At 41.3% G+C, this 19,402-nt stretch overlaps 1 protein-coding gene across 1 annotated transcript in view; it reads left to right on the top strand.

Moving 5' to 3' along the window:
- The first annotated feature begins 8,464 nt into the window (after positions 1 to 8,464).
- The window catches only part of tpcn1 (two pore segment channel 1), a 29,023-nt gene continuing 18,085 nt past the window's right edge, over positions 8,465 to 19,402 (top strand). The window contains exons 1-2 of the mRNA XM_029763104.1: positions 8,465 to 9,054; positions 12,584 to 12,720. Of these exons, the coding sequence (XP_029618964.1) occupies positions 8,961 to 9,054; positions 12,584 to 12,720 (231 nt within the window). The 5' untranslated portion in view covers positions 8,465 to 8,960. The remainder of the gene's footprint in view (positions 9,055 to 12,583; positions 12,721 to 19,402) is intronic.

Here is a 19,402-nt window from a genome sequence, read left to right as displayed (position 1 = left end):
GTGGGAAGCTTGTGGAAGGCTACCCAAAACTTTTGACTCAAGTTCAACAATTTAAAGGCAATGCTACCTAATACTAATTGAGTATATGTAAACTTCTGACCCACTGGGAATGTGATAAATAAAAGCTGAAATAAATCATTCTCTCTACTATTATTCTGGCATTTCACATTCTTAAAATAAATTGGTGATCCTAACAGAACCTAAAACAGGGAATTTGTACTAGGATTCAATGTCAGGAATTGTGAAAAACTGAGTTTAAATGTAATTGGCTAAGGTATATGTAAACTTCTGACTTCAACTGTATATATATATATATATATATATATATGCCTAAAGCAGAGACATTAAGAAGACAGAGTGGCAGAATAAATTCAACCCCACCTTTGTTTATCACAAAACCGGAGAGGAACGTGTCCGTTGAAGTCCACAAAACAAATTGCACGTCTAACAAACAGTTACATAACCTACAGCATGGTCATGGAAGTTAATGTTTTTGACATTTTCGTAACACTAAACAACTATTTATTTAGAACCACGGAGAGTTACCACAAATCGCAATGAAAACAGGTGCTGCCTTAACTATTCCAGCATAATTTCAACATAATATAATCACCTATGCTTAGTCTAATACAGTGACAACTAAAACAAAACTATTTAGTCCAATCAATGTAAGCTAAATATGATGTGGCTGTCCATGGTACTGATGTGTGTGTGTGAGCTCAAGTAGAAAAAACATGTTGACTCACTCTACTTGTAGAAAAACGCCAATGCCATCCTTCTCTTTCATGTTGACAAAATGGTCTATGGCTACGTGGATAAAATGCTTGCTCGCTAGCCTAACTTCCTGTCATGGGCAAGGATGAGCCAGCTAGTTAACCTTAGCCTTCTACATCTAGCTGCATATTGAACTTCCATCATCTCAGTCAAGGGGCACATTGTATGAATTTATGGTTGGATCAGTATCACCATTAAAATCGTTGTCCAGTTCGGAAAATTAAGTAGAATCACAAGTCCAAATCCCTATCTCCATCCATGGTTAATTTAGGAAAGAGAAGATTTTAGCTAGCTAGCTAGCCACCAGAGGAAGACACAACAAGATGCAACAATTCAAGATTTCTGTTAATGACATTTGGTTTCAAATGCGATGTGATTGGTGTGATGCCAAATCCAAACTGGCTTCCCTTGACACTTTTTTTTTGGTGCACCAGGACCATTCACAGTTGAGCTCACTCAGTTTAGCTCAACACTTATTGGCTATTAATTAATTATTTTTTTTACGAAAGGAGACCAAATGCTCGCTGGCTTCCCTTGCGTTGGCGGCAACAATGTCATACTATTTTTTGACAGCATAATTGGGCTACACACAGTGACGGAGTGGCACTGTTCACCTTTCACCTCTGATGTCCTGTTAGTAAAATACAAAGACATTTTACACTGAACAAAAATATAAAGTGTTGGTCCCATGTTTCATGAGTTGAAATAGAAGATCCCAGAAATGTTCCATATGCACAAAAAACTAATTTCTCTCAAATTTGGTACTGTCGTGTCTTTGGGTACCATTAAACTGAAGATAGGTTTATCAATTAACTCCCTGTAATTATTATCACGCGATTAAACTGATTAATCGTTTAATTGTAATTAACTAGGAGATCGGGGCACCAAGAAAAATATTCAGATTACAAAGTTATAATTTTCCTAATATAACTTTCCTATATTATAATATAGGCCGATTATCTTCTGGTTTGAATGGTGTATTTTACCTCGCGTCCAGTCTCATTCCCAAACGTCGTAAATTGTTGTATCTGCACGAACCCAGTCTTTACTAAAATCATCCATACATCAATTGTCTTAAAATCATTTATTTACTACACTAAGTAATTAACAGAAAACATACAAACAGTAATTATCGTCACAAAGGATTGGTATAGTAATGTGCCATAATGGCTAACAAGCATGGCTGGTCTGTTAGACAATGGGTCATAAACGGTAAGCTGAGAAGTTACACAGAGTTCATTAATATTAACAATTGACAATTGAAGGCTCACTCATTCGGGAACAATTGCAATCAATATATATTTACGCTCATGTGTCGTCGGGATCCCTTTGGAAGAGTTATGTTCTGATGGAGAGTTTGTCCGCGTTCTCTCTCTCTCTCTCGGTTAGAATAGATCTTTCAGAGCGACATTCATTAATGTCGTCATAGAATGGATGTGGTTGGTCTTCGCGTTCGATGATATAATTTACTTAGCTGCAGACTAATACTTAATATCAAAGAGTTGTTCTTATTCTGTCGGTCTCGATAGTAAAAGTTAACCACGTGGTATAGTTCACTTTCAGTAGAGTACTTGGATGGTCAAACCTATGAGCCAACTCGCAATGGAGTGTAGGCCTGGTCTGTAGAAATGTAAATCAGGGGGTGTTTTATAGTGCCCATAGAACAGGCTTGTCAAATGACGCCTGGTCCTGTATGTGTCCCTGGGGGCGTGCCTATGACTGAGTTAGACTTGGTTACAGAAATACAATTCTATCACATTAACATCAGTACATAGCATCTCAATGTATTACAAATAGCTTTATCCTTATTAATACATTTTATACAACCATTATGATGCCAGTCTCATCGCTGAGGCTATTATATAAACAGTTTTATGGTAATATGGCTATATTGTCTCTTCTGAGTATCACAAAATTGTACCAAGCGGATCAGTTTGTAGCTGGAGTCTTCATCAATCTTCCATATCTTCTCCAGAACACACATGTCGCTCGGTTCTCCAATTCTATGAGTTGGAAGAATTTCCTTTGTCTCTCTATGAAACATGTTGTAGTAGATTCTCCTCTTGGAATTTTTACAACCCTTTCACACAGGGCCTGGGTGGGGGTGCAAGGTTGGGGGATGGTACAAAGGGGAGGGGGTCAACTGATAGCCCTGTACCCAAAGAGGCCAACGTCATGACAGTACACACATTTATTTACATCCCTGTTAGTGAGCATTTCTCATTTGCTGAGATAATCCATCCACCTGACAGTTGTGGCACATCAAGAAGCTGATTAAACAGCAGTATCATTACACAGGTGCACCTTGTGCCGGGGACAATAAAAGGCCACTCTAAAGTGTGCTGTTTTGTCACACAACACAATTTCACAGATGTCTCAAGATTTGAAGGAGCCTGCAATTGGCATGCTGACTGCAAGAATGTCCATCAGAGCTAATGCCAGAGAATTGAATGTTCTGAAACACAGCTGAAAATGTCCCAGTTCTTCCATGGCCTGCATACTCACCAGACGTGTCACCCATTGATTTGGGATGCTCTGGATCGACGTGTACGACAGCGTGTTCCAGTTTCTGCCAATATCCAGCAACTATCCAGGGACTGACAAGGACCAACCCTGCTTAGCTTCAGAGGTAAGCTAGCAGTGGGATGCAGTGGGGTAGAATGCATTTCATTTTCTTCCATGCTGTTATAGTGTTCTTAACTATGAAGTTGTTAATGTTTTTAACTTTATCCTTTGACAATAGACACATGAAAAGATTCTGGGGGTGAGCATGCGGATCTTCAAAATGTACCCATTGTTGCTCTTCAGTACATTTAACTATATGTCGCAAGTAAAAGCCTTGGGTGGCGAGTTGATACAATCGGAAGGTTAAAACCCTCAGACTTAGGAAGATGTAAAGCTTTCCTTTTTATTCTATGAGTTTTATTTGCCCATATAAAGTCTGTTATACTAGTATACTTTCTTAAAGAATGTCTTCGGTGGAGTAATTGGTATTACTGAGAATAAGTATACAGCTTTCGGAGCCATGCCATTCTGAAGAGGTTTATTCTACCAGTTAGATTTATGGGAAGATTGTTTCATTTAATTAGGTCTGCTTTCATATTGTTGAGTAATGGGATGAAGCTATATTAAAATATTTGTTTTTTGTCGTCACTTATTAAGCATCCTAAGCCTTTGATGTTTTTTGTAGTCCACTTAAAGGATTGCTCTAGATCGTTATTCTTTTATTTTTCCGATATCACTATGTCATGGATTTTTTAAGCCACTCTCGTTTGCAACAGTTGGTCTAATGATTACACCCTAGATCAACTAGATGCAGGCAAGAGTGTGCAAGAGCGGTATTGAATGTGTCACTGTCTGTCAATGTGTCGGTGTCTGTCACCTCAAATTTTTCTCTCGACCTGTGTGAACCTACGTCGTAAACCTTCATTCATAGGCGAGGTTGTAGCAACCTCATGATGGGTATAGGGACAATTTGAGTATCATGTAGTAGCCTAAACCTATCGATGTTACATTGAACTGGGTGAATGGAGTATGAATGACCAGCCCAATGACAGTCATCCAATATGCTGCAATAGAAAAACTGCCATGCTCATGAAAAGAAAAATGTGTCCTCCCTCATCTTAAACGGCACCGACTGCAACAGTGTCTGATGCCATCCCAGTCACCACATCTCAATCCCGCGGATGGGGCCCCTCTCCACTCTCATCAATAACCAACAGTGAATCTTAGCTATAATGACAAACAAGGAATAATAATGACTCAACATCCTTTCCTAATCTGTCCAGAATAAAATGACAATGTAGTACCCAAGCCAAGCTTGTCCCAACCTGCCATCCTTACCCACCCTTGCCCACCCAAGCCAAACTTGTCCCACCCTCCCATTCTTACCCATCCTTGCCCACCCAAGCCAAGCTTATCACCAACTCCCATTCTTGCCCTCCCTTACCCACCCAGGCAAAGTTTATCTCAACCTCCCATCTTTTCCCATCCACCCTTCTCTAAGGGCCTGATTCAATCAGATCCACTTTAGCTGAAATCCGCATTGTGGTTGTTTTGTTGTGTCAGAGGTGGAACTACGTTAAAAGTGTCAAATACACAAGCAGCTCAGGGTTCTGACTAGGTGGAATACAGCTATGACCGGAAGTGAGTTTTTCATAGCAGGTTAGGAGAACTCACGCAGCAGGTTAGGAGAATTAACGTAGCAGGTTAGGAGAATTAGGTTAAGGTTGTGGCCAATGGAATGGGTGGAGTAAAAGGCCAGTAACACTGCATTATTCAGAGCCCCATGAAATGACACCATATATACATTCTACAGACTCTACGGAGTATTCCCTACAATACCTTTACTGCGGCACCTAGAATAATTTTTGCTGTATTGTATGTATTTCATATACAATTATTTGCATTGGGGGCATTTATTTGCAAATGTCACTTAAATATGAACAAATATGATTCATTGTGAATGTTTAGACAATTATTTTTCATTTAACATGAATAAATACAGATTATTGACACTTTCTACTACTAGGAAGGGATCGAAATTTACGGAATGGTTACCTGGAGGAATATGGGGGAGGGCAATACTTTTTCAATTACAGTCAAGGGGAGAGTTAAGTACACTACATGACCAAAAGTATGTGGCCACCTGCTCGTCGCACATCTCACTCCAAAATCATGGGCATTGATATAAATTCGCCCCCCCCCCCCTTTGCTGCTATAACAGCCTCCACTCTTCTAGGAAGGCTTTCCACTAGATGTTGGAACATTACTGCGGGGACTTGATTCCATTCAGCCACGAGCATTAGTGAGGTTGGGCACTGATGTTGGGTGATTAGGCCTGGCTCACAGTCGGAGTTCCAATTCATCCCAAAGGTGTTCAATGGAGTTGAGGTCAGGGCTCTGTGTGGGCCAGTCAAGTTCTTCCACACCGATTTCGTCAAACCATTTCTGTATGGACCTCGCTTTGTGCATGGGGGAATTCTCATGCTGAAACAGGAAATGGCCTTCCCCAAACTGTTGCCACAAAGTTGGAAGCACAGAATCGTCTAGAATGTCATTGTATGCTGTAGCGTTAACATTTCCCTTCATTGGATCTAACGGGCTTAGCCTGAACCATGAGAAACAGCCCCAACTATTGTTCCAGGTAGCGTTCTCCTGGCATCCGCCAAACCCAGATTTGTCCATCGGACTGCCATATGGTGAACTGTGATTCATCACTCCAGAGAACGTGTTTCCACTGCTCCAGAGTCCAATGGCGGCGAACTTTACACCACTCCAGCCGATGCTTGGCATTGTGCATGGTGATCTTAGGCTTGTGTGCGGCTGCTCGGCCATGGAAAGCCATTTCATGAAGCCCCTGAGGAACAGTTATTGTGCTGAAGTTGCTTCCAGAGACAGTTTGGAACTCGGTAGTGAGTGCTGCAACCCCAGGATAGACAATTTTTTTGCGCTGAGCCTTTGTTGCTCCTAGATTTTTCCACTTCACAATAACAGCACTTACAGTTGACCGGGGAAGCTCTAGCAGGGCAGAAATTTAACTGACTTGTTGGAAAAGGTGGCATCCTATGAAGGTGCCATGTTGAAAGTCACTGAGCTCTTCAGTAAGGACATTCTACTGCAAATGTTTTTTCCATGGAGATTGCAATGCCATGTATTCTATTTTATACACCTGTCAGCAACGGTGTGGCTGAAATAGATGAATCCACTCATTTGAAGGGGTGCCACATACTTTTGTATATAGATGTATTTTTTTAATCGAGGGTAATGTAATTTGAAGTTGATTAAATATCAATATTTATCTTTTTTTATGAGTTGCTTATTAGACTATATCGATTTGTGCCATCTCTTATTCTCCACTGGGCATGCAATATCAAGTGCGCATTTAGGCTATTTAGCGCGGCCTCAATCAAATGATCCATAACCTATAGGCTACGAAGTGCGTGCTATGAGAAGCACAGAACAAAGTTATATTTTTAAGATAGCTGCTGGGATGTTGATCAAAAACTTTTTTGAGTGCTGCTTAACCAATTGTTGTGCTGTGTAGGGCTACGGTGGCAGTTCAGGAGGAGAGTCAAAGGTTTCTTCCAAAAATAATTGTTGATTAGGTCTAGCCCCAAAAAATGCATTGTCTTACGTGCGGACGAGCCTATAGCCTATGTTCTGTTCAGTTTGAGAAGGAGAGCGCGAAGATGAGAAGGAGGAACGGAGGACAACTTTGATAGCTTGCTACTACTATAAATGATTTTACTAAAAACAATATGCTTCTTGCCCATGATGTATTTATTGGAGTTATTGGCCTAACAATAAACCAGATTAGAGTAATTTACATTGTGGTGCTGAAACTTGAAGCAGCAGCTGCGGCAAAATCAATGGGAAATGGACAGCTCATGGTGGTGAAAGTAGGCAAAATCAAGTAGGCATAATTCATTTCAATTTCTTTATTTTAAATAGCCTACCTCTGTGTCAGTGAAGAATTGTTAAGCTCAAACCAAGACTCAAATTGAGGGGGGATGAGAGGGTATGCTACAGGTCTATCTTTTATTAAAGAAAATGGCAAAAAGCACAGGCCTAGTTTAAGATTTTGAAGAAAATAAAACGGATCCGATTTTATAAAGTGATATATAACAGCGCTTTATGATTTTATAAAGTGATCTATAACAGCGCTTTATGATTTTATAAAGTGATCTATAACAGCGCTTTATGGTTTTATAAAGTGATCTATAACAGCGCTTTATGATTTTATAAAGTGATCTATAACAGCGCTTTATGATTTTATAAAGTGATCTATAACAGCGCTTTATGATTTTATAAAGTGATCTATAACAGCGGTTTATGATTTTATAAAGTGATCTATAACAGCGCTTTATGATTTTATAAAAATCGATCTATAACAGCGCTTTATGGTTTTATAAAGTGATCTATAACAGCGCTTTATGATTTTATAAAGTGATTTATAACAGCGCTTTATGATTTTATAAAGTGATCTATAACAGCGCTTTATGATTTTGTAAAGTGATCTATAACAGCGCTTTATGCTGTAAAATAAGTGACTCAGATGCATATGGGGATATTCTTTGACATTCAGAGGCTGACTTTGCTTGGGATTATGTCACTACCAATTAGCCTAATTAAGCTATTGACTTTATGTACAATAGAAGATGTTTAAACCCAGACAGCTTTTAGGGAAACACTTGCCATCGACTTTGTTTGTATTATTATCAACAACAACAAAAAATTCAGGCGTTCAAATCAAATTTTATTTGTCACATACACATGGTTAGCAGATGTTAATGCGAGTGTAGCGAAATGCTTGTGCTTCTAGTTCAAACAATGCAGTAATATCTAACAAGTAATCTAACAAATTCACAACAACTACCTTATACACACAAATGTAAGGGATGAATAACAATATGCACATATAAATATATGGATGAGCGATGGCCATGCAGCATAGGCAAGATGCAGAGCAGTATATACATATGAGATGAGTGATGTAAACATTATTAAAGTGGCGTTATTTAAAGTGACTAATGATAGGGAGGGTTTTGGTAAAATATATTTTGCTGAAGGGAAGTCCATCCAATTTCATTTCAGAGAGGTCAGATTTTTCTACATGAAACCCTTATTATTAATAACGTTCACTCCCTCACACGGGGACTTTTAATTTGAGCAATTCAGACATTCCGTGAACCGGAAGTACTTTTTTTTGAGTGTTGCTGACGAGACGCAGCTCGCATAAATTAGTATTTGGAGATTATTTGAAAATATTTCATATTTAGTTTGACTTTGGATACGAACCTTAGTTGATGGTGGTGCCAATACAATGCTTAAGTGTCATGGTTTACATAACTCCATCAACAGTCGCTAATGGAAAGCACTCTTACCTAGTTTAGTGGAGTTAACGTTAGTTACCTGAAAAGTTAGTTATCCAGTTAGCTAGCTAACTAGCTAGCTAAATGTGTCAGTATGCTAACGTTATCTGAAGACGAAAGCTAGCTAAAAGACAGAAGCTAGCTAACTAGGTATGGCGTGTATATTTTGACCATAGCGTTAGCCAGTAACTAAGGCTAGCCTAGCTAGACGGAATTATCAGATACTAACGGTAGGTAGCTGGGACTTTTTTGTAGTTTTACTAGCTAACTAAATTGCTTTCCTCTGTGGATTTAATCTCTACGGCCGGGAGAATGGAGGATACCGATGATGACGTGCCCCTCATCCTGACCTGGGATGATGCGAACAGCGGTCTGTTGAGTGAGGAGACAGAGAGGGGAGACGAGAGTAAGTTTTTGTTGACATCCCCATTTTACTGCGTAGGTAAAATGGGTAGCTAGCAAGGATAGCTGACCCATCTAGCTAGATAACAAGAGTGACTGCAGCCAATGACATTGGAATTTCATTTAGCACAGCCTCTTCATAATGGGTATCATACTTTTTAGGTTTTGTCTTTGATCGGTTTGTAATTTTTGTGGAGTCATCATAATGATGCTCATTAGCTAATTTGCATACTTTTCCGTTATGCCGTCTAATTATATTCTTTCTAATGTTCCGCATAGATCAGATTAGGCCTGCTCGAAAAAATATGAGTTTATTGTCTTGGTGACCTGGCCTGTTTGGTGGTTGTTGGTTGTTTATTGACATTGATAACTCAACTATCATGATGACTCTAAGTGTTTACAAATGTCCTGAACTTTCTGAACTTCAAGGACTTTTTATTACTTCATTATTCTTTGTTTACTGGTTTAGTAGTTTATGATGAATAGGTTATGAGTGAATTAGGTACTATGAAAGTCTGTTTTTAAATTACTCAAACTAGAAAGAACAGCTTTTATGAATTCATATTAAGATTTTCAGCATTTCTCTAAATGGTGCACACACCAAACAACTTCTGTAAAGAACCACTGCCAAATGAATCTAATGTGGAAAAATGAATGAACAAAGGAGTACAGAAACAAATGTATCTTCTACTTTAACAGCCACTGTAGTTGAAGATAAAAGAGGGTGTAACCCTTCCATAGAGACTCACCAGAGAGGCAGCTCCTCTGCAGGCTAATGATAGGGTTTGGCTGAGGGAGGTTTTGTTGTTAGCGGGTATGGTAGTTGGGGAGGTTCTGCTGATTGTCATCAGAGCAGATAAACACAGCGCTGGCTCACTGCTCTTTCGCTTTAAATTAAAAGAAAGAGGTTTCCCCATAACCCAGAGATCACGTGTGTGTCGTGTCTCCACTTCAGTAATCCTGTAGCCTTTGTACCTCTCACACACTGCAAACTGCCTCTCACATACATGCTGGAAACTGCAGTCTCAGCAGAGATGCAGATACCTCTGTGTGAGTGGCCCCCTACGCCACGCTGCCTCCCACCCGAAGCACACGCAGGGCAGTGTGTGTCTTTCTAAGCCCCCCCCGGCCCTCTCTGGTTCTGTGTGTGTGTGTGTGTGTGTGTGTGTGTGTGTGTGTGTGTGTGTGTGTGTGTGTGTGAGCTCTCGGTTTCCCCTCCTTTGGAAGTGGACAGGAAAAGTACGGGTGTTTTTCCAGGATATCTGGAGCGGGCAGAGCAGTGACTTTCCTGAGGCCTGGGAGAAGAAGGGGAGGCGAAGATTGTTCCACAGATGGTGGAGAGCAGGACATAGCAAAGGAAGGCCTGCTCTAAAACACACAGCCTGGAGCAGACCTTCACTCAGGCTCTGGCTCACGACAGGACACGATTCAGCTGCTGGCTTTGTTCTTGTGATTTAGGCCGCTTGGAGGAGCCACCATGGAGGAAAGAGGATTTCTGTAGTATTTTCCTGTTAGCCCGGAGGACTGACCAGGACTGCCCTGTGTGTGTTTGTATGGGCCTGGGGAGCCATAGGCAGGCACGGAGCCTGACCTCAGTGAGTTGTTGACGGGAGCTCCAACATTTTATTTCTCTGAAAAACAAATGAATGGCTGGGACTTTACCCACAGACACAGTGCTGTCAGGACAACAGCATATACTAGGCCACTTCAGAGGCCTGAGAGAACAGGAGCCTCACTTAGGATTATCCCTAAACTGGAGTCTGATCTCTACACAGCAGCAGACTGAGCTAAGAACACGCTAATGTCAGAGCATCTGCAGAGGCCTCCATGTGCAGGATCCGGCTGACTGATTGACTGACTACTGGACAGCTGGCTGGCATAATCTCTGTGAGCCCTGCCTACTTGGCACTCAGATCCAGTGATCACAGATGTCTGTCTGTAATTCCTAAGGAGAGGACGGAGACACATCTACGCATCTACTAAGATTTAATTTTTACTGCTTGATTTTATGAGGAACTTTTGAAAATCTGTTTGTAGATCTGTCAGTGGCGGTGGTGTTAAGGGTCAGTGGTGAACTGGATGTATATTATCTTTAGCAAGTATGACATAGTTGGATTAAAAGATGAGTTGGTTTGATTTAAGGATTATATCTATCATGGTGTCAGAGACTGAAGTCATATTGTAAGTACTTAGGGGAAGTTGAAGACCATAGCTTAGTTTCCCCTCAGCCTGCTAAGGCTCCATACAGCCACGACCAGACATCACACTGATCTAACCAGGACCTTCTTCATTCTCAGTCTGGTGTCTCTCACCATCAGGAGGTGACCTCACTTCCTGTCTAGAACTTGAAGGACATTCCTCAAGCTAACGTTGGTGAAGAGCAGCGTTGTGGGTGATAAAACCCGTGTGCACAGAGAGCAGTGCTGAGGTCAAAGGTGAAACCGCACTGAGCAGAGGGAGGGAGGAGCCCAGAGAGGAAGGGAGAGAGAGAAGCTGTACCTCCAAAGAGTGTGACTGTGCAGTTTGGACTTCCCTGTCTCCCAGGCTGAGGCCAGAGTGAGGCAGGCTGCTGACTGAGGCTGTGGGATTTTACCCTAGCCCTTTGACAGGAGAGACACACTCTGGATGGTTCATCTCTTCACCAGCTGTCATCGGACGCCCCAGCAACATCTTGTTTTTATCTAATGGTTTGTTCCTGGGACAGAGGAAAAAACGGTCTCTAAGAACACAGGGAGAAACACCAGCTCTGCATGTGTCTGGCCCTGTGTGCTTTGTGAAGACTTCAGGATCAGTTTCTAAACTGTGGAGGACCTCTCTGTCTGAGTATCCCTGTGAGGGATCTTTTTTTATATTGTCTCTCTGGCGGCATCCTTGTGCAGTAGCATGTTAGCCCCTGCATGTCCTTGGAGGTGTGTGAACGCTGGACCTGTGGACTGTGAATGACACACACACACACACACACACACACACACACACACTGCTTTAGGGGACCACGTCCAAACACACACACATACCCAAACTGTATCGCTGGAGGCCATTAGAGCCATGGAGTGTTCGTCCGTGCTGATGGAGACTGCTGGTATTCATGACAACAGTGTAGAGTTGACCCTGGAGGAGAGTCCAGCCCTCATCTCCTCATTCTGCAGCAAGCTAGACTGCATGGGTGGGTGGGTGTGTGTGTGTGTGTGTGTGTGTGTGTGTGTGTGTGTGTGTGTGTGTGTGTGTGTGTGTGTGTGTGTGTGTGTACACATTTCACTATACTTGTGAGTATCAGAAGCCCTCACAAGAATACTAAACCAACTGAAATTCAGTGAAATGAGGACATTTTGCCAGTCCCCACTTGGCTATTCTAGGTTAGCATTAGGGAAAATAGGATTTTGAATGGGAATCAATTCTTAGTCCCCAAAAAGTATGTGTGGGGGGGAATATGTTGTGAAAATGCAGTACAGTGAACGAAACCACTAAATCACTCTTTGTCATGTTTGGAGGCTCTTTACAAATTTGTATTAATGTTGTTTTTTTCTACTGTGTAGATGGAGGAGGGGGGTATGACATCGTGAATAACCAGGTGATACCAACACCGGGGCCACCACCAAACTACAGATCACACAATGCCTCACTTCAACAAAGCTGGGAGATGAACTACCAGGAAGCAGCGATCTATCTACAGGTAACCCCCCCATGCACACACACGGTACTTACTTGGTATTTACTTACATTTTGATAGTAATGATTAGCAACATTATAATGTTACGGCGTAGTTATACACTCACCGGACAGTTTATTAGATACACACATCTAGTACCGGGAACCCCCTTTGCCTCCAGAACAGCCTAAATTCTTTGGGGCATAAAATGTACAGTACCAGTAAAAATTTGGACACACCTACTCATTCTAGCGTTTTTAATTATTTGTACTATTTTCTACATTGTAGAATAATAGTGAAGAGATCAAAACTATGAAATAACACATGGAATCATATGGTAACCAAAAAAGTGTTAAACGAATAAAAATATATTTTATATTTTAAAACTTTGAAAGTTTCTTCAAGTGCAGTCGCAAAAACCATCAAGCGCTATGATAAACTGGCTCTCATGAGGACCGCTACAGGAAAGGAAGACCCTGGAGTTACCTCTGCTGCAGAGGATAAGTTCATTACGGATATCAGCCTCAGAAATTGCAGCCCAAATAAATGCTTCAGAGAGTTCAAGTAACATCAACTGTTCAGAGGAGACTGCGTGAATCAAGCCTTCATGGTCGAAATGCTACAAAGAAACCACTACTAAAGGACACCAATAAGAAGAAGAGACTTGCTTGGGCCAAGAAACACGAGCAATGGACATTAGACTGGTGGAAATCTGTCCTTTGGTCTGATGAGTTCAAATTTCAGATTTGTGGTTCCAACTGCCGTGTCTTTGTGAGACGCAGAGTAGGTGAACGTATGATCTCTGCATGTGTAGTTCCTACTGTGAAGCATGGAGGAGGAGGTTTGATGGTGTGGGGGTGCTTGGCTGGTGACGCTGTAAGTGATTTATTTAGAATTCAAGGCACACTTAACCAGCATGGCTACCACAGCATTCTGCAGCGATACGCCATCCCATCTGGTTTGCGCTTAGTGGCACTATCATTTGTTTTTCAACAGGACAATGACCCAACACTAGAGGTCGACCGATTATGATTTTTCAATACCGATGCCGATTATTGGAGGACCAAAAAAGCCGATACCGGTTAATCGGCCGATTTATTTATTTACTTATTTTTTTTTTGTATTTTTTAATTTTTTTAAAATGTATTTATTTGTAATAATGACAATTACAACAATACTGAATGAACACTTATTTTAACTTAATATAATACATCAATAAAATCAATTTAGCCTCAAATAAATAATGAAACATGTTCAATTTGGTTTAAATAATGCAAAAACAAAGTGTTGAAGAAGTAAAAGTGCAATATGTGCCATGTCAGAAAGCTAACGTTTAAGTTCCTTGCTCAGAACATGGAAAGCTGGTGGTTCCTTTTAACATGAGTCTTCAATATTAACATGAGTCTTCAATATTAACATGAGTCTTCAATATATGAAAGCTGGTGGTTCCTTTTAACATGAGTCTTCAATATTCCCAGGTAAGAAGTTTTAGGTTGTAGTTATTATAGGAATTATAGGACTATTTCTCTCTATACGATTTGTATTTCATATACCTTTGACTGTTGGATGTTCTTATAGGCACTTTAGTATTGCCAGTGTAACAGTATAGCTTCTGTCCCTCTCCTCGCTCCTACCTGGGTTCGAACCATGAACACATCGACAACAGCCACCCTCGAAGCAGCGTTACCCATGCAGAGCAAGGGACGTTTGAAACGTTATTAGCGCGCACCCCGCTAACTAGCTAGCCATTTCATATGGGTTACACCAGCCTAATTTCGGGGGTTGATAGGCTTGAAGTCATAAACAGCATTGCGAAGAGCTGCTGGCAAAATGCACGAAAGTGCTGTTTGAATGAATGCTTACGAGCCTGCTGGTGTCTACCATCGCTCAGTCAGACTGCTCTATCAAATCATAGACTTAATTATAACATAATAACACACAGAAATACGAGCCTTAGGTCATTAAAATGGTGGAATCCAGGAAACTATCACGTTTATTCTTTCAGTGAAATACGGAACCGTTCCGTATTTTATCTAACGGGTGGCATCCATAAGTCTAAATATTCCTGTTACATTGCACAACCTTCAATGTTATCTCATAATTACGTAAAATTCTGGCAAATTAGTTCGCAACGAGCCAGGCGACCCAAACTGTTGCATATACCCTGAATCTGCGTGCAATGAACGCAAGAGAAGTGACACAATTTCACCTGGTTAATATTGCCTGCTAACCTGGATTTCTTTTAGCTAAATATGCAGGTTTAAAAATATATACTTCTGTGTATTGATTTTAAGAAAGGCATTGATGTTTATGGTTGGGTACATTCGTGCAACGATTGTGCTTTTTTCGCAAATGTGCTTTTGTTAAATCATCCCCCGTTTGGCGAAGAGGGCTGTCTTTGTTAGGAAGAAATAGTCTTCACAGTTCGCAATGAGCCAGGCGGCCCAAACTGCTGCATATACCCTGACTGTTGCAAGAGAGGTGACACATTTTCCCTAGTTAAAATAAATTCATGTTAGCAGGCAATATTAACTAAATATGCAGGTTTAAAAATATATACTTGTGTATTGATTTTAATTAAGACATTGATGTTTATGGTTAGGTACACGTTGGAGCAACGACAGTCCTTTTTCGCGAATGCGCACCGCATCGCTTATATGCAACGCAGGACAGGCTAGATAACTACACATGGTTGATGATATTACTAGTTTAACTAGTGATTATGATTGATTGATTGTTTTTTATAAGATAAGTTTAATGCTAGCTAGCAACTTACCTTGGCTTCTTACTGCATTCGCGTAACAGGCAGGCTCCTCGTGGAGTGCAATGTAAAGCAGGTGGTTAGAGCGTTGGACTAGTTAACCGTAAGGTTGCAAGATTGAATACCCGAGCTGACAAGGTAAAAATCTGTCGTTCTGCCCCTGAACAAGGCAGTAAACCCACTGTTCCTAGGCCGTCATTGAAAATAAGAATGTGTTCTTAACTGACTTGCCTAGTTAAATTAAGGTGTTTAAAAAAAAAACCGGCCAAATCGGCATCCAAAAATACCGTTTTCCGATTGTTATGAAAACTTGAAATCGGCCCTAATTAATTGGCCGTTCTGATTAATTGGTCGACCTCTACCCAACACACCTCTAGGCTGTGTAAGGGCTATTTGACCAAGAAGGAGAGAGATGGAGTGCTGCATAAAATGACCTGGCCTCCACAATCACCCGACCTCAACCCAATTGAGATGGTTTGGAATGAGTTGGACTGCAGAGTGAAGGAAAAGCAGCCAACTGTAACGATGTGGGCTGAGAAAATTAACACCACATAATACAAAAATAAGAAACACGAACAATGCACAGAACAGAAACAATAACGCCTGGGGAAGGAACCAAAGGGAGTGACACATATAGGGAAGGTAATCAGGGAAGTGATGGAGTCCAGGTGGTTCTGATGACGCACAGGTGCGCGTAATGATGGTGACAGGTGTGCGCCATAACGAGCAGTCTGGTGACCTAGCGGCGGGAGAGGGAGCACACGTGACACCAACAAGTGCTCAGCATATGTGGGAACTCCTTCAAGACTGTTGGAAAAGCATTCCAGGAGAAGCTGGTTGAGAGTATGCCAAGAGTGCAAAACTCTCATCAAGGCAAAGGGTGGCTACTTTGAAGAATCTCAAATATAAATATCTTTAGATTTGTTTAACACTTTTTTGGTTACTACATGATTCCATATGTGTTATTTCATAGTTTTGATGTGTTCACTATTATTCTAAAATGTAGAAAATAGTACAAATAAAGAAAAACCCTTGAATGAGTAGGCGTGTCCAAACTTTTGACTAGTACTGTACATGTAGGTAGAGGTAAAGTGACTATGCATGGATAATAAACAGACAGTAGCAGCAGTGTAAAAATGGGGGTGGGGGAGAAATGCAAATAGTTTGGGTAGCCATTTGATTAGCTGTTCAGGAGTCTTATGGCTTGGGGGTAGAAGCTGTTAAGAAGCCTTTTGGACCTAGACTTGGCGCTTCGGTACCGCTTGCCGTGCGGAAGCGGAGAGAACATTCTATGACTAGAGTGGCTGGAGTCTTTGGCAATTTTTTGGGCCTTCCTCTGACACTGCCTGGTATAGAGGTCCTGAATCGCAGGAAGCTTTGCCCCAGTGATGTACTGGGCCGTACGCACTACCCTCTGTAGTGCCTAGGGTCGGAGGCTGAGAAGTTGCCATACCAGGCGGTGATGCAACTAGTCAGGATGCTCTCGATGGTGCAGCTGTAGAAAGTTTTGAGGATCTGAGGACCCATGCCAAATCTTTTCAGTCTCCTGAGGGGGAATAGGTGTTGTCGTGTTTTCTTCACAACTGTCTTGGTGTGTTTGCACCATGATAGTTTGTTGGTGATGTGGACACCAAGGAACTTGAAGCTCTCAACCTGCTCCACTACAGCCCCGTCGATGAGAATGGGGACGTGCTCGGTCCTCCTTTTCCTGTAGTCCACAATCATCCCCTTTGTCTTGATCCCATTGAGGGAGAGGTTGTTATCCTGGTACCACACTGCCAGGTCTCTGACCTCCTCCCTATAGGCTGTCTCATCGTTATCGGTGATCAGGCCTACCACTGTTGTGTCGTCGGCAAGCTTAATTAAAACTTCTTAAGGCTCAAATCCCGTTAACGGGATCGATTTGACAACAACTGGTGAAATGGCAGAGCGCCAAATTATTTTATTTTTTTAAATAAAAAATATTGAAATTTCATACATTCACAAGTGCAATACACCAAATTAAAGCTGAACTTCTTGTTTGTCTAGCCACAGTGTCAGATTTCAAAAAGGCTTTTCGGCGAAAGCAAACAATGCTATTATATGAGGACAGCACCCCATCAAACAACACAGAGAATCATATTTCATCCCGCCAGGCGCGACACAAAACTCAGAAATAACTATATAATTCATGCCTTACCTTTGACGAGCTTACCTTTGACGAGCTTCTTCTGCGCTTCTTCTGAGCTTCTTCTGCGACACAAAACTCAGAAATAACGATATAATTCATGCCTTACCTTTGACGAGCTTCTTCTGTTGACACTCCAATATGTCCCATAAACATCATAAATGGTCCTTTTGTTTGATTAATTCTGTCGTTATATATCCAAAATGTCAATTTTATTTGGCGCGTTTGATTCAGAAAAACACCGGTTCCAACTCGCGCAACATGACTACAAAATATCTCAAGTTACCTGTAATCTTTGTCCAAACATTTCAAACAACTTTCCTAATACAACTTTAGGTATTTTTTAATGTAAATAATCAATAAAATTTGCGTTCAATACCGGAGGAAAACAAAGTGGAGAGTGCTTTTCAGGTCACGCGCCTCTATCAAACAGTACACTTCCCTCGAGCCTCATTCTGAACAGGGCTACTTCTTCATTACACAAAGGAAAAACATCAACCAATTTCTAAAGGCTGTTAACTTCCAGTGGAAGCGATAGGAACTGCAGGCATCTGCCTTAGAATTATGGATTCTCAATGAAAACTCATTGAAAAGAGAGTGACCTAAAAAAAATGGTTTGTCCTCGGGGTTTCGCCTGTCAAATAAGTGCAATGCATTCCAGCAAAGCCACAACACTAAACGATACATTAACTGCACTATAACGGTGACAAACACTGCCTACAAATGGCCTACATAAAGCTGTCCCAGCATCACTGCTACACCTGGCTATCAGCGGAGCCTTGTCTGGCAGCGAAACAGTTCATTCAGCCTCATTTACTGCCTTTAAAAAAAACATAGCTGATATGGCTGACTTGCTTAAACAATGGTTTCTAATGACAATTGTGATGTACAAACTATGGTATAAGGGGATGACAAGCGGATAAATAGACCAAATTATTAGGGTGAGGCACATGGGCTACTAACATCTTACTACACAACATACACTTAGTATTACTTTCTTAGCTACAGTATACTTATCTCCCTGGCATATTACATCATTTATGCAGCAGCATACAAAACATTTTGGACTCACCTTGTTGTGCTGTGGTCACTTGAACAGGAAGGTGGCGCGGCAGTCTTTTTCATGGGCAAATCATAGGCCAGATTTACAATTTAGAGTTGGATGACCATTCAAAACGTATTTTCCCAGTCAGAGCTTGTTTATTCCCGACTTCTAAGTTGTCTTGAGTAGGGATGCACCTATATGACATTTTTTGCCGATACCGACATTTTCCTTGCCAAAAAAAACAATACCAATAACCGATATTTAAAATTTTAGCTGCCTTTTAAGCATTCTAGTGCAGCTAAATAGTTAACACACACACACACACACGTGGATGCAGCGGTCTAAGGCACCGTATCTCAGTGCAAGAGGTGTCACTACAGTCCCTGGTTCAAATCCAGGCTGTATCACATCCGGTCGTGATTGGGAGTCCCATAGGGCGGCACACAATTGGCCCAGCGTCGTCCGGGTTTGACCGGGGTAGGCCGTCATTGTAAATAGGAATTTGTTCTTAACTGACTTGCCTAGTTAAATAAAAGTTACACACACACACCACACCACACTGACCAAAAAGTTATTTTGTTGGCATTTCCGTATGTCCCCATTACCAGTAAAACATAATCAAAACCTATTTCTTTCACTTACTTGCTGTGCTGTTTCGTCGTTTCATTCAACCAGAATTTCATTATACATGTCAAGCAGTGAAGTTTCAGCTCTGTCGGTCCGTGGTCTCTCG

The sequence above is a fragment of the Salmo trutta genome, chromosome 9 (assembly GCF_901001165.1).
Source record: "Salmo trutta chromosome 9, fSalTru1.1, whole genome shotgun sequence".
Classification (NCBI taxonomy): Eukaryota; Metazoa; Chordata; class Actinopteri; order Salmoniformes; family Salmonidae; genus Salmo; species Salmo trutta.
The sequence above is the reverse complement of the archived record's forward strand: the minus strand, read 5'-3'. Positions and strand labels throughout refer to the sequence as shown.